Source organism: Astyanax mexicanus, chromosome 2, assembly GCF_023375975.1.
Source record: "Astyanax mexicanus isolate ESR-SI-001 chromosome 2, AstMex3_surface, whole genome shotgun sequence".
NCBI classification, from domain to species: domain Eukaryota; kingdom Metazoa; phylum Chordata; class Actinopteri; order Characiformes; family Acestrorhamphidae; genus Astyanax; species Astyanax mexicanus.
In genome coordinates, this window is record NC_064409.1 from 26,507,597 (window position 1) to 26,520,689 (window position 13,093).

The 13,093-nt window shown below is 37.2% G+C and overlaps 1 protein-coding gene across 1 annotated transcript; it reads right to left on the bottom strand.

The window, feature by feature from the left end:
* Nucleotides 1-2,278: 2,278 nt before the first annotated feature.
* Nucleotides 2,279-12,264, bottom strand: krr1 (KRR1 small subunit processome component homolog). The gene is made up of 10 exons (XM_022674288.2): nt 12,136-12,264; nt 10,377-10,549; nt 9,837-9,971; nt 9,614-9,739; nt 8,599-8,682; nt 7,820-7,876; nt 7,287-7,457; nt 7,060-7,137; nt 3,896-3,992; nt 2,279-3,153 (listed from the first exon to the last, which is right to left on the bottom strand). The coding sequence occupies exons 1-10, from the start codon at nt 12,221-12,223 to the stop codon at nt 3,002-3,004; spliced, it is 1,161 nt and encodes a 386-aa protein (XP_022530009.2). The 5' UTR covers nt 12,224-12,264; the 3' UTR covers nt 2,279-3,001.
* Nucleotides 12,265-13,093: the final 829 nt, after the last annotated feature.

The following is a 13,093-nucleotide window of genomic DNA, read 5'->3' on the forward strand; positions in this document are numbered from 1 at the left end:
ACGTGTATTGTTAACCAGCTATCAGAAACATATCATCACAGTTGACGTGGTTAGCCTATCCTTACCTTTCTTTTAGAAAAGTCTCTGTATAGACGTTTCAATGAGGAAAACAATAACAAAGCTACTGCGCATGTCTGTTCCTTCGACGCTTCCGGTGGAGCTATTTTCAGGTATACAGCTGTCAAAATGACGAGCGCATATTTCGCAAGTCTCCCGACAACAGAGCAAACATATGGTCAAAAATTAGTAAAAAGTGATCAAACCTCTTCTCCTGATCCTTTTGATAAGGATTTAAGAGGGACTTTTTTCCTCTGATTTAAAATGCTTGCCAGAGGTGAACTACCCAGATTTGATCACTGCCTTGTTAAAATGGAGGCAGTGAAAGCGCACTGCAGTTTTGGCGCATATAATTACTTTCTCAGTGGAAAAGTTGGGAATATTTGTAGGTTTGTAGCTAAGAAGGAGGGAGAAGTTGTGAGCGGACACTGTAACTGCATGGCAGGTTAGCAGTGTGAAAAACGAAAGCAGGTGTGTTTATTATGGAGGACCAACAATGAAATAAGTATAAATAAATAAATGAATAAATAAATAAATGTCGACATAAATAAATGCACATATAAATGAATAAATAAATACATAAATAAGAAATGGATTTATTAATTTATTTACCTATTCAATTATTTGTGCATGTATTTATTTATTTATATATTTATTCATTTATATGTGAATTTATTTATATATTTATTCATTTCAACATTAATTAATTTATTAATTTATTTATTTATGTATCTATACATTTATATGTGAATTAATTTTTACTTATGTAATTTTTGGGCCTCCATAGTTTAATTACTTGTTTAAAAAACAATTTGACCTGATTTTCAATGTTTGTGACTCTCAGATTAGGTGTAGTTTGCATTCATGTTAAATTAAAAAGTTACATCCACTATTTTGAACGCTGTTTACCGCTAAACGGCAGTGTCCTAGGAACAGCTACATCAATTCCTACGCTCATGAATATTCCTCTGAAGCGGTCTATATCCATCTCTGTTTTAAAATCAGCTGAAGCGGCTGCGTGTCCCGATCCCGCTGCTAAATCTCACAGCAAGGGGGAGGGGCTTCCCAACAGCAAACTGCCTCTCCTCCGCGCGCCGCAAAACCAGCAAGCTGATTGGCTGTTTCTACTGAGTGGCGGGACTTAATAAGTACAACCGGCTTCGTGATTGGTCGATTCTGTCTCCTCATTAATAGTACAGCTGATCTGAGCGAAACGATATAATTTTTGGGGGGGGGGACAAATCCACCTGTTTCTAATATTGGGTGGGACATCCCCCCGGTTCCTACGCCAATGCTGTCACGTGTACTGCATTGTTTAATATTGCAATATATAACCGAAAAAAAAACAATGCCATGTCAATTTTTTTCAATATCGTGCCCATGTTACTTGCCTAAACAGATGGTTCAGTGAAGCTTGTAAACAGGACTATAGTTAGACAAACTACAAGGTATTTTTAGTCACTAAGTTAGTAACTAACTAGCAAGCAAGCTAACTAACATGGAAGTTTTCAATACAGCAAACAAAGGCAATAACCTACTGACCTTCCACATCCTGCACATAACTCTTATTCCAGTTACTGTAGGCTTTTAGTAAAACAGCCTGGGGAATCTTGATATCCTGCCCATTTTTCATCATTAATTCAGGGAGATTATTTGTCCACACATACGCTGCCACCTAATCTACTGTGAAGTAGGGGCTGTGCTGTCAGATAAATAGAGAATGCATACGTAGTTAAATGGAAATTAATGCAAGAATAAGATTCGATAAGGGACAGATAAGTGTCAATTAATTTCTCCGTCCAACCGGCCCAAATTCGAGATTGACATGAGCCGGCCCATCGGGAATCCTCCCGAATCTCCCGATTAGCCACACTGGGCCTGCTGCCATTTAAACTGGTGTATATTCTGCCGGCTCCCTCCCTGCCTTAGAATTTCCAGTTTAAAAGCCTCCCCCAGCCTCGCTACTGTTTTAACATGGGCGCGGATTGAATAAAGTCCAGTAACTCTTATTAACAGTTTGTACATAAAGAGTGAGCTATCTAGCGACATCTAGTGGACAGGGCATAGTACTAAGAAAATTACCCACCGTCTGACACCAATATTTCAATATTTGGATATACAGATATTTCTTTTATAACCCTAGTGAAAAGCGGTTGCTGGTCACTAATAAAGCCATTAGTTGCACTGTTGCTCCAAAAGAAAGGTAAAAAGCAAAATCAAATCAAACTAAACAAACCACTTCAGCTTTAATCTCCACCACTTCAGATTACAGCCAGCATCTGAACAGTACAACGGACATGTATATACACCAGACATTCATGACATTATGACCACCTCTGTGTTACTGCACCCATTATAAAACTTATCAGATCCACTGATCATATAGGAGTTCTATAACAGACTCTAGTCCTGTATGTTTAGGACCCTCGTGACTCCACAGGATAGATCACCAAAGAGCAGCTATAATTATTTGGGTGCATATTGGGTGCAGTAACACTGATTAGCATGATGCTGGTGTACAAGGTGTTAGTGTGCTGTGGTGTTACATGAGTGGATCTGACACAGCAGTACCTGTAGCTCCACCTTGTGGATGTAGTCAGAGACAGAAGCTCTGAATCTGGGACTGCACAGTTTGTGTTGCTTTTCATCTAGTCCCTCATCAATGCTCACAAGACAGGAAAGGATAAATATATTTACTGAGGTGTTAAAAAACTCCAGCAGCACTGCTGTGTCTAATCAACTTGTACCAGCACAACACACATCAGAACATTTACATAAAAAAAAAAAAAAAAAAACAACAACAACAAACATCTATCAATAACATACAAAATATAGAGTTGGTTACTCCAGGTCCATAGATGGATTTTTGCTTTCAGGACCTGGATTTTCCACCATTGCCATATTTGTCCATTAGAGAAACAACAGTCCATCCTGCAGAGATGCATCAGCTTTTATTCTTCGTTATTTTCTTCTTCTTCTCAAGGTCAAAAGGTGGGGTCACAGAGCTCAGTTGGGGAGGAGCTCCAAGCTTCTTATTCTTAGCCTTCTTTACTTTATCCTTAATGGCCTGGATGTCCAGTTTCTCTTCAGCAGGAGCTGAAAAAAAGGGTTAAATATTAATTCACACTTACAATGGTGTGAAATGTTTCTGGCTCCACTTTTTTGTAGAATAGTTCTAATTCCTCCACTTTGAAGAGTTTTTGAGCATAAGCTCCCATTTTAAGGTAATTCTACAGCAGGGGTCACAAACTTGCGGCCCGCGGGCCAATTGTGGCCAGCAGAATGATATTTCATGGCCCGGTACTTGAAAGGAAATTTTAGTGTTAGTGCAGCCGCAAGAAAGACACACCATCTCCCCGTCCACTAGCACAACGCATCCTATTCATTTCAATAGAGAGAGTCAGCACATGCCCTGTTGCATGCTGGCTTGCATTGTTTTAAAGGCAGCCCTGCCCTCCGGTGAAAAAGTTCAGCAGAGCACAACTTTATTCAAATGAATCCAGCTGCCGTGCTGTGTCCAGCCAAGCAGGGATATCAAAAGTCTTGGGGCCATCAAGATGTTTTCTGGGAAAATTGAGATGAGCCATAATGTTTTTTTTCCCCAGAAATGGTTTCTTGGCACTCTGCCATGCAGGTCATTTTTGCCCAGTCTTTTTCTTACGGTGGAATCAAGAACGCTGACCTTACTTGAGGAAAATGAGGTCTGCAGTTCTTTGGATGTTGTTGTGGGGTCTTTGTGAGGCGGAGATATGTTGCCATAAGCTAAATGGCTAGGTGGGGTTAAACACTTGTATATAGTGGATATAGTAGTTGTGAGTGTGGTTAAGGCGATGTGTACCTTTGGGCGTTTTCTTGGTGGCCGGTTTCTCTCTGGGAGGAATAAATGCTTTTTTCCTCTCATCCTGTTTTCGGCTCAGAGCTTCAGCCTGCTTCACCTGCAGAGATCAAAGAACAGCATCAAAGATCTATCACTCAGGTAACTGTGAGCTGGGCACTATAACAATATTTCATTGTATTGTCAAAAGTTCTTATCTTCATATGCTTTAATAACTCATGGTGAAACATTACAATCCTGTTTAACTGAATTTTGTTTGAACAAAATCACTATTATGTTTGTGTCATGTACAGTTAGGCCCAGAAATATTTGGTCAGTGACACAATCTTCATAATTTGGGCTTAGCACACGACCACATTTAAAATAAATAACTCAGAAGGCTGAACAAAAATATATTTTCAAGCATGTAGGAACTACCGTTATTTTTCGACTAAGCCTCATCAATTCAGGATCTCAAACGTACTTAGACAAATTATTTCAAAAGCTATTTTATTGACTGTATGGGCAATTCCCTCATTAATCAGTTAAGCAGGTAAGAATGTCTGGAGCTGATTCCAGGTGTGGCATTTGCATTTGGAAGCTGGTGCTGTGCACCTATAACGTACGGTTAAAGATGTTCTCAATAGAAGAGAAACCATAAATATATTTTTCAATGCTTCCAACGCTGCAAGGTTTCCTGGCTGCATTTAACAAATGTAAATGTTAAATACTGATGGATTAACTTCTGTATTTATTCTTCGGGTGTATCGTCTTTGGATATGGTTGCTCTTAAAAATTGCATAGCGCAGGTGGAAAAATATAGGTATCTTTTGATGCTCTAAAAGAAAGTTGGAAACAATATCAGACAGTGGTGAGAGCTGAAAAGAGAGCTGCTCTTGTAGCTTACAATGGTCACAAGCCACAAGCCTACATTTCTTTTTAATATAATAAACGCTGCCCTACATGCCCCCAATTCTAACTGTTCTGTTGTCTCCTTAGGAACCTATGAAAGATTTCAACACTTCTTTGGTAGATAAAGTTGCAAGTATTTGTTACTCTATTATACGTCCCTCCTTTGACCCATCCAAAGAGGTTACATGCTCTGCTGTTTTTAACCAGCCGGTGTCTCTCTCGACATTAGAGCGTATTATTGGTCATTTAAAACCTTCAAATTCACCCTTAGACGTTATCCCATGCAGTTTTCTTAGACAGGTACTTGATTCTCTTGGGCCTAGCATCTATGATATTGTAAACAGTAGCCTTGCATCAGCAGATGTAACGGCTAAACTCAAGCATACGATAGTCTGACCACTGTTAAAGAAATCAAATTTGGATCCATCTGTCTCTTTTTAGGCCCATCTCGAAGCTCCTGTTTCTTTCAAAGGTTTTAAAGAAGGTTGTTCTCATGCAGTTACAAGACTTTTAGATAGAAATTGTATTCTAGAAGAGTTCCAGTCTGGGTGTAAGGCTCGCCACAGTAAAGGAAACTGCACTATTAGGGGGGTTTAATGATTTGCTATTAGTTGCTGACTTAGTTGATTCTGCTATCCTTATGGTGAGTTTTGAGACCATAGACCGTAATATCCTCATTTCTTGGTTGAAAAAATTGGTCTGTTTTCAAGGCACTGCTTTGGACTGGTTTAGATCTCTCAGACAAAAGTTTCTCCATCTGCCTTGGGAATACTGTCTCACCCTCTGCACCTCCTATTTGTGGGGTTACTCAGGGTTCCATTTTTAGGACAGTTTTATTCTCATTGTACATCCTTCCATTGTGGTCTATCCTAAAGAAATATGGTATCCCCTTCCACTGCTACTACTTGAGGACACTAAAGCCTGGATGGCACTGATTTTTTTATTCTTATAATTTATTTTTTTTATAAAAGTAAAACTGAGATTTGGATTTTTGGACCGAGTGGGGTCACTGAGGCGCCCCCTGTAGATCTGGGTTTATTGCGCAACTATGTAAAACCCTGTGCGATGAATCCTGGTGTGGTGATGGATAGCAAGTTTAAGATGAATTAACAAAAAAATTTGGTCATCAAGTCTAGCTTCTCCCAGCTGAGGCTTTTAACCAAGGTGAAGCCTTTCTTATCCTTTAAGGATTTTGAAAGGGTTATGATTTTCTTTCATCTAGACTGGATTATTGTAATGCCCCTTATGCTGGTGTTGGTCAGGCCTCCACTTCACAGTTAAAGTTGGTGCAAAATGTGAGAGCATGCTACGCAAATGGCGCAGCACGCTGTAGCTCAAAGAGCAGCCCTTTCTCCAGAGAATGTGGACATTCTCATCTTCTTAAAGAAAAACTTGAAAATATAAAAAGAACAGTTGTTTTGTCTAGCCTCAAATATGTTAATAGTTTTGGTACCTTAAGGAGCATCTTTCTCTCAGATAAAGTTAATAATATATCTTTATTAAAGAAAAAACTTGTCATTCTCAGGAACCGAAAAGTCTTAAAGTCTTATTTTTCATGTTTAACTGTTATAGCAGGATAGAGTTCAGTTTGTTAAGGCTCTAATTGTTCCATTATTTTTTATATGACTGTTCCTGTTTTTTATTATTATTTATTTTGTTATGCGCACACTGCTGCTACCAAAAAAAGCCACTAGATGGCATTACATATATATCTTAATTAAATTATTTAAATTTGACCATTAGTGCCTCTAGTGTTGTGTTACAGAACACTAATATCACTTTGCATCACTTATATCAAGCCCACCTTTTGAAATAAGATATTGTAACCATTGACCATAGACTAATCTAAAATCGAGAATCGAATCGTGACCATAAGATCGGAAATAAAACCAAATCAAGGATTTAGAGAATCGTGACACCCCTACTAGTTTGCCAGAAGTAAACCATACCAATATAAATATATTTTAATTTTGCCAATTTAATGCTGATAATCCTTAAAACTCTTACAAACTAAAATGCATCCAGCTATTTTCTTAGGGGAAAAAATATTTGTAGCTCAAATCACAAGTAATGCTGTGGTGTGTGTTTTTAATAAAATGCTGCAAACATGCTCATTCTTTGTTTCCTTCTGTAACAGATTACGTCATGGTTGCTTAACAAAAGAAAAGCTACTCACTGTATCAGTTAGGTTTAAATAAAAATTATCCTTAAACACATCTGTAAGGTGAAAGTGAGAGAAAATAGTGGTGAGATTAGTGGTGTGATGCTCCACCCACCTTGATTTCATTCAGTTTCCTCCTCCTCTTCTCGCTCTCCCGCAGAAAGAACTCTCCACTCGCCAACTCACGATCAACCTGCAGATCACAGTCAAACACTCAGCACACAATCAGGTTCATATGACCATTATAGCATAATAGCGCTACCTTTACAGTCGGTCACAATGAGTAAATGAATCAGATAAACATTATAGTTATGAGGTATGTAAAATAGGAGATGTACTGACCTTGCTCTCAGGTTGGGGTGGAGGGAATGGAGTGTACTCCTTCTTAACCTTCTTCTTTTTGGGTTTTTGCCGTTTGGCCAGACTTTTGTGTTTGAACTTGGGGAGAAATCTGTCCCAGCTCTGAGAGCGCAGCTCAGGATCACTCGCCAACTCTCGCTTTATCATCAGGGTCTACACAGAGAGAGAGAGAGAGAAAGATTATAGGATTTCCGTGTGAAACACATCTAAAAATATAGATCAATAGCTTTACTATTGTCAACTGAATTACAGCGTGTCCCACATATTCAGGTCTATTAGAGATAACTGAATTTTCTTTAAAGGGTTCAATTAATACAGTAAATTATCTAAAATCACATTTGTATTCCACCTTAAATGTTGCAACAAGATCCAACAATCACCTGATACAATACTGTCAATATTTAAGGTGATTTTAAATGTTTTAATATAATTTTACATCATCTGTGATTGTTAGGGAGTGCTGGAAGAAATAGGATGTTCTACAGCTTTATGATCTCAATGAAATGCTTGTGTACCTTGATGTTGTAAATGGGGTGAATATTCTTCATCGTGTCCAGAACCACCTTCCTCACCTAAAGTAACACACACACACACACACACACCATCACATTATCTGTGCGGTTATCTGCAGCTTTATTCACATTTTCCCAAATAATTGTGTGACGTTTATTTTATCAATGAGCAATCACATTATTTATCTGTAAAATCATAATGACCTGTACTGTGTAGGTTTAAAGAGTAAACCTATAAATAGGGCAGGAAAAAAGTGCTGACTGTACAGAACGAGGGGAAGTGAGGGATGATCTGAGGAGACCAGTACAGCGGTCACAGTTCCTAAACATGCCTGTTATGAATCATTATGACTCGTTATGAATCATTATGGAGCAGCTGGTTCCTCTTTTCACCAGGCTGGAATTGGCTTTATTAGAATTTTACACTGTGAAGAACATCAACTGTTTGCCTCTCTGGTTGCCAAGTGGTTGATATTCTTTTCAAAAACACTGACAAACAGTTGCTTTCAGCTATCCTAAATGACTTGCTGTTTCTTGATAATATCTAGGCAGTAGGAGAAAATTCACGGTTCGGTGGTTTAGGTCTGGCAGACTAGAGCATTTTGTGCTGTATTATAATATCAGAGAGAGAGAGAGAGATAGGGAGGGATGGAGAGGGACAGGAAGAGAGAGTCTGAGCCAAATTATATCTGCGTTTTTGCATGAGCTCTCTGCTTGTGCGCCATTTATTATTTAATATACATATTTACACAGTAACAGTGTGTGTGTGTGTGTTTGTGTACCTCCTTCAGGCCGCTGTGGGGTCCCAGTACAGAGACTGTGTTTCCCTGAACCAGTACATAGCAGTTGCTTAGCAGCTCCAGTGCCTAAACATTACAACAAACAAACATATTTATTTCCTTCAGAGTAGTGGATGGTTGGTGGATGGCCACCATGTCCTAACAAAGCCATGATGTCAGCAAGAAGGGGGCGGAGTCATGTTTTGGGCCGGAGTTGTGTTTTGGACCAGAATCATGGAGAGAGAGCTGGTAGCCTCTTTAGGGTCCCTAAAGATGTGAAAATGACCTTAGCAAAGTACAAAAACGTTCTGACTGATCACTTTCTTCTCTGCGTCATTGGTTGCTATGGGCAAAAAAGGAGAGAAAGTCATGGTGTGGCCACCATCTTCCTCTGACCTCAACCCTATAGGGAACCTTTGGAGTTTCATCAAGCACAAGATATCTGAGGGTGAGAGGCAGTTCAACTCAAAACAGCAGCTCTGGGAGGCGATTCTAACATCCTGCAAATAAATTTAGGAGAAACTCCCCAAAAACTCAAGTTCAATGGATGCAAGAATTGTGAAGCTGATATTAAAGAAGAGTTCCTATGTTAACATGTAACTTGGCCTGTTAAGATATTTTTGATTGAAATAGCTTTTGATTTCAATAAATGTGACCACTTAATGCTTCAAATAAAAAAAATACCATTTGCAGAACATATATAATGTTTTGAAACTCATTTTTAGTTTTTTTTTATTATTACTGTTATCATTGGGTGTGTTTATTTAATAAATTGGATTTAAAATTAACGGGTCATGACTTGAAATTATACTGACTGTCATTTGCACTGACCACTTTGGAACAGCTGAGAAAAAGATCCCTTGCATAATAGTAATATTACACTAATATATATATATTACACAGTAATATTTATCCAAGTGGTTTATATGGTGTACCCTTAAGTCCAATATTACAACACTAATATCTGCTCAATCCTATATTAGAGCACATAGGTCCAAAGTTACAGTACTTAGCTCACCTTTAGCGTAGAGCCTTTAGGTCCAATCAGTCTCTGTCTGCGCTTCACAAAGCGTTCTCTGTTCCGCACCAGTGTCCCGATCTTTATTATATCGCACGCCATGTCGTCCTGCAGAATCCTCACAGCCTGAACATTCAGATATCAGATATTAATAGAGAAACATTAAAAATAAATAAGCTGCAGTTACTGTGTAAAGTCCTGAATGCATCCAGAGTGTACTGACCTGCTCGAACGGGACGCTTCTGGCCAGCAGTTTGATGAGGTCCCGCGCTCTGAGGATGGCGTACGGGTCAAAGGTCTTTTTAGTGGTGCTGACAGTGATGCTGCCCTCAATCAGATCCAGTGAAGCATTTATAAACTGCAGCAAAGTATCAGATTAATAAAAATCCACAGTTTAGATCATTCTAAAGATCGAGTTTCAAACTGCAGCACATTCACCTTAAATAATGCAGTGCATCTGCCTCACACACAGCCGCACATCCTCCATCTTTCTACACCTTCTTAAAGCTGGCAATAATGTGTCTAAAGCTCATTTAACCATTACACTAACCACACATCTACCCTAGTGTCCCACAGTGTTATCTAATGTATATTGTATAAAAAAATAACTAAACAGTTGGTAAATGAGAAACTACACAACAGGTGACAACAAAGCTTGTTAGTGTCATATAAGGTTCCGTTGTATCTTGTATCTCGATTTGCCTCATAGCTTTGGTTCTATGTTGTACCAGTTAACGGGTATCCATGTTTTTGGGTCACTCACAATCTCTCCGAGAGCTTTCTGCACCAGCGGCCAGCACTCCTTCAGATACGCCTCGCGGTATTTGGGGAAGAGGGTTGCGAAGCTGCTCTCCTCCAGCAGCCCCCGGGGGTTATCCGCCCACGTAAACTCCGGCTCCTTCCATCCATCCGGAACAGTCAACAGCTCCAAATCATCTATTACACATTAATATTCCAGAAGATTTCATTTACTTTCATAATAACTAATAATAAAATTATACTCTATTAAAGAGCAGTTATAGACATTTAATTGAAATATAACAATGTTTAAATATCTAAAAAAGAATGAAATAAAATGCAGATAGTCCACAATCTGGCTCACACAAATAAATGTTTTCCCCTCATTAATAAAGATGCACAGAATATTCAGCATCTGCAAATGTTGGGCAGAAAATACAAAAAAGGCACTTTTATTGTGTTGCTGTTAAAATATTATCATTCACATTTAATAGATACAATTGTGGTAAAAATTATTAGAAAGTGTTAGTAAATTTATCATTTATTTTTTATCCTGATCACAATCAGATCAAATAAGGACTTTTATAATAGAGAAATGCAACTTAAACTACAACAATATTTTCTAATATACCAAAAATGATTTCCACCTCATTCTTAATATACTAGTGCATCTAAAAAATAGAATATGTTTGAAAAGTTACTTTTTTCTTAAGTAGTTCAGTTCAAAATGTGAAACTCATATTATAAAGATGTATTACACACAGAGTGATCTGTTTTAAGCATTTATTTATTTTATTGTTGGCTTACAGCCAATCAAACACCAAAATCAGTGTCTTAATAATTAATACTTAGAATATTATATAAGACCAATTGGTACTTTTGGCAGTGTGCCAAGTCCTGTTAGAAAATGAAAAAAGTTAGCAGTTAGCAGAGTGAAGCATAAAGTGCTGTAAGATTTTCTGGGAAAACAATGCACTGACTTTAGACTTGATAGAACACAGTGGATCAACATCAGCAAATGACAGGTCTCTCCAAACCATCACTGATTGTAAAAACTTCACTCAAGACCTCAAGCAGCATGGACTGTGTGATTCTCCACTCTTCCTACAGACACTCTTGATTTCCAAATGAAAGTTACTGATGGTTAGTGATGGTTTGGAGAACCATGTCATCTGCTGGTGTTGGTCTATAGGAAAATACAGACTACGATCTACTATGTTATTATACAATTAAATGTCAAAATAAGTAATACATGCAAGTAAAAACATTTATTTTAATTACGACGTGTTTGAGCTTTTCTATTATTATTAATATTATTGTTATTTTTATTATTATTATTATTATTATTATTATTATTGCTTATCGATTACTAGTACTATATTTAATAATATTGCATCTAATTCGGTATACAATTTAACTAAACTTTCTGACCTAGCTTGTTTTTTTTTTTTTGAGAATGGTCCGTTCCACCTTAAATTCTCCAGGGTCAGGCTAAGGGAATTTAAGGTGGAACGGACAATTCCAAAAAGAACTGCAAAGCTTTTGCTGAAAATTTTCTGATCTAACTGTAAATATTTATACAGAACCTTCTCTAGACGCCCAAATCATCAGTAAAAGAATAAAAATAATTTAAAGATAGATTAAATTTAATTAAATAGATGTTGTCAGGTAAACAGTGGGGACACAGAGCAGCACACTGCTCCGGCCCTGTGTGTACCGGTCAGTAAAGGTCAGTACAGGTGAGTAGAGGTGTAGTGTGTGTGTGTGTGTGTGTGCAGCGGTACCGGAGGGCTGCTGGTTGGCTCTGGTTCTGTTTCTGTTGAGTTTCTGATCGCCTCTCTCTCTCACGCTGCCCTCTGCGTGCGCCGCCATTACTGCTGATTCTTCTTCTGCTGCTTCCTTTAGCGCTGCTGCGTGTTTGAACGCAGTGAGACTCACAGCGACCCTTCAGGTCAGAGGACAAACTACTATGTATTATTATTATAAGTAGTAGTAGTAGTAGTAGTGTTATATATTTTTAAATTATTATTTTATTTTATTTGTGTTCTGTGTGAATTTGTATTAGTAATATTTTGTTATTAAATTAATTATTTACTAAACTGATTTCACTCTTATCAGATAGAAGGGCAGTGTGTAATGTTTAAGGCTAAGCATAATAAGAAAAAAAATATATATATTATTTTTCCAAATTTCTCTCACTCACAATCAGAATTGCATTAAAAAAATACAGAAATCTTTACTAAATTTCCTTATTTTCTCTTCCAGTCTAATGGTATAATCCAGAAAACGTTTGTTTCCAGATGCAAACATGAAACATTAGATGATTGAGTAAATATTTTAATATACATATTTTTTTTTACATTTTCTCTGAATTTCAGATTGTACAGGGCAGACAATTATTAATAAATTAATAACTAGAAAATTGAGGAGATAAATGAAAACCCAAAATAAATAATAAATAAAAAATAAGATGTACACACAGTTTATGTTTTTGCATTTAGCCTAAAACCGTCAATGTTAAACATAATACAAACAATACACATATCTTTAAAAATTAAAATTTAATTTATTAAATCACAAGCCATTTTCCTTATTAAGTTTAAAATATTATATTAATGTCAACTTTTTTTCTTTTACTTTTTTTATCAATTAACTTTTCTCCTTTTTATTATTGTTATATTATTTTATTCTAATTACTTAAATAGTTTTTAGTGATTTGTTTTTATTTATTTATTTATTTAT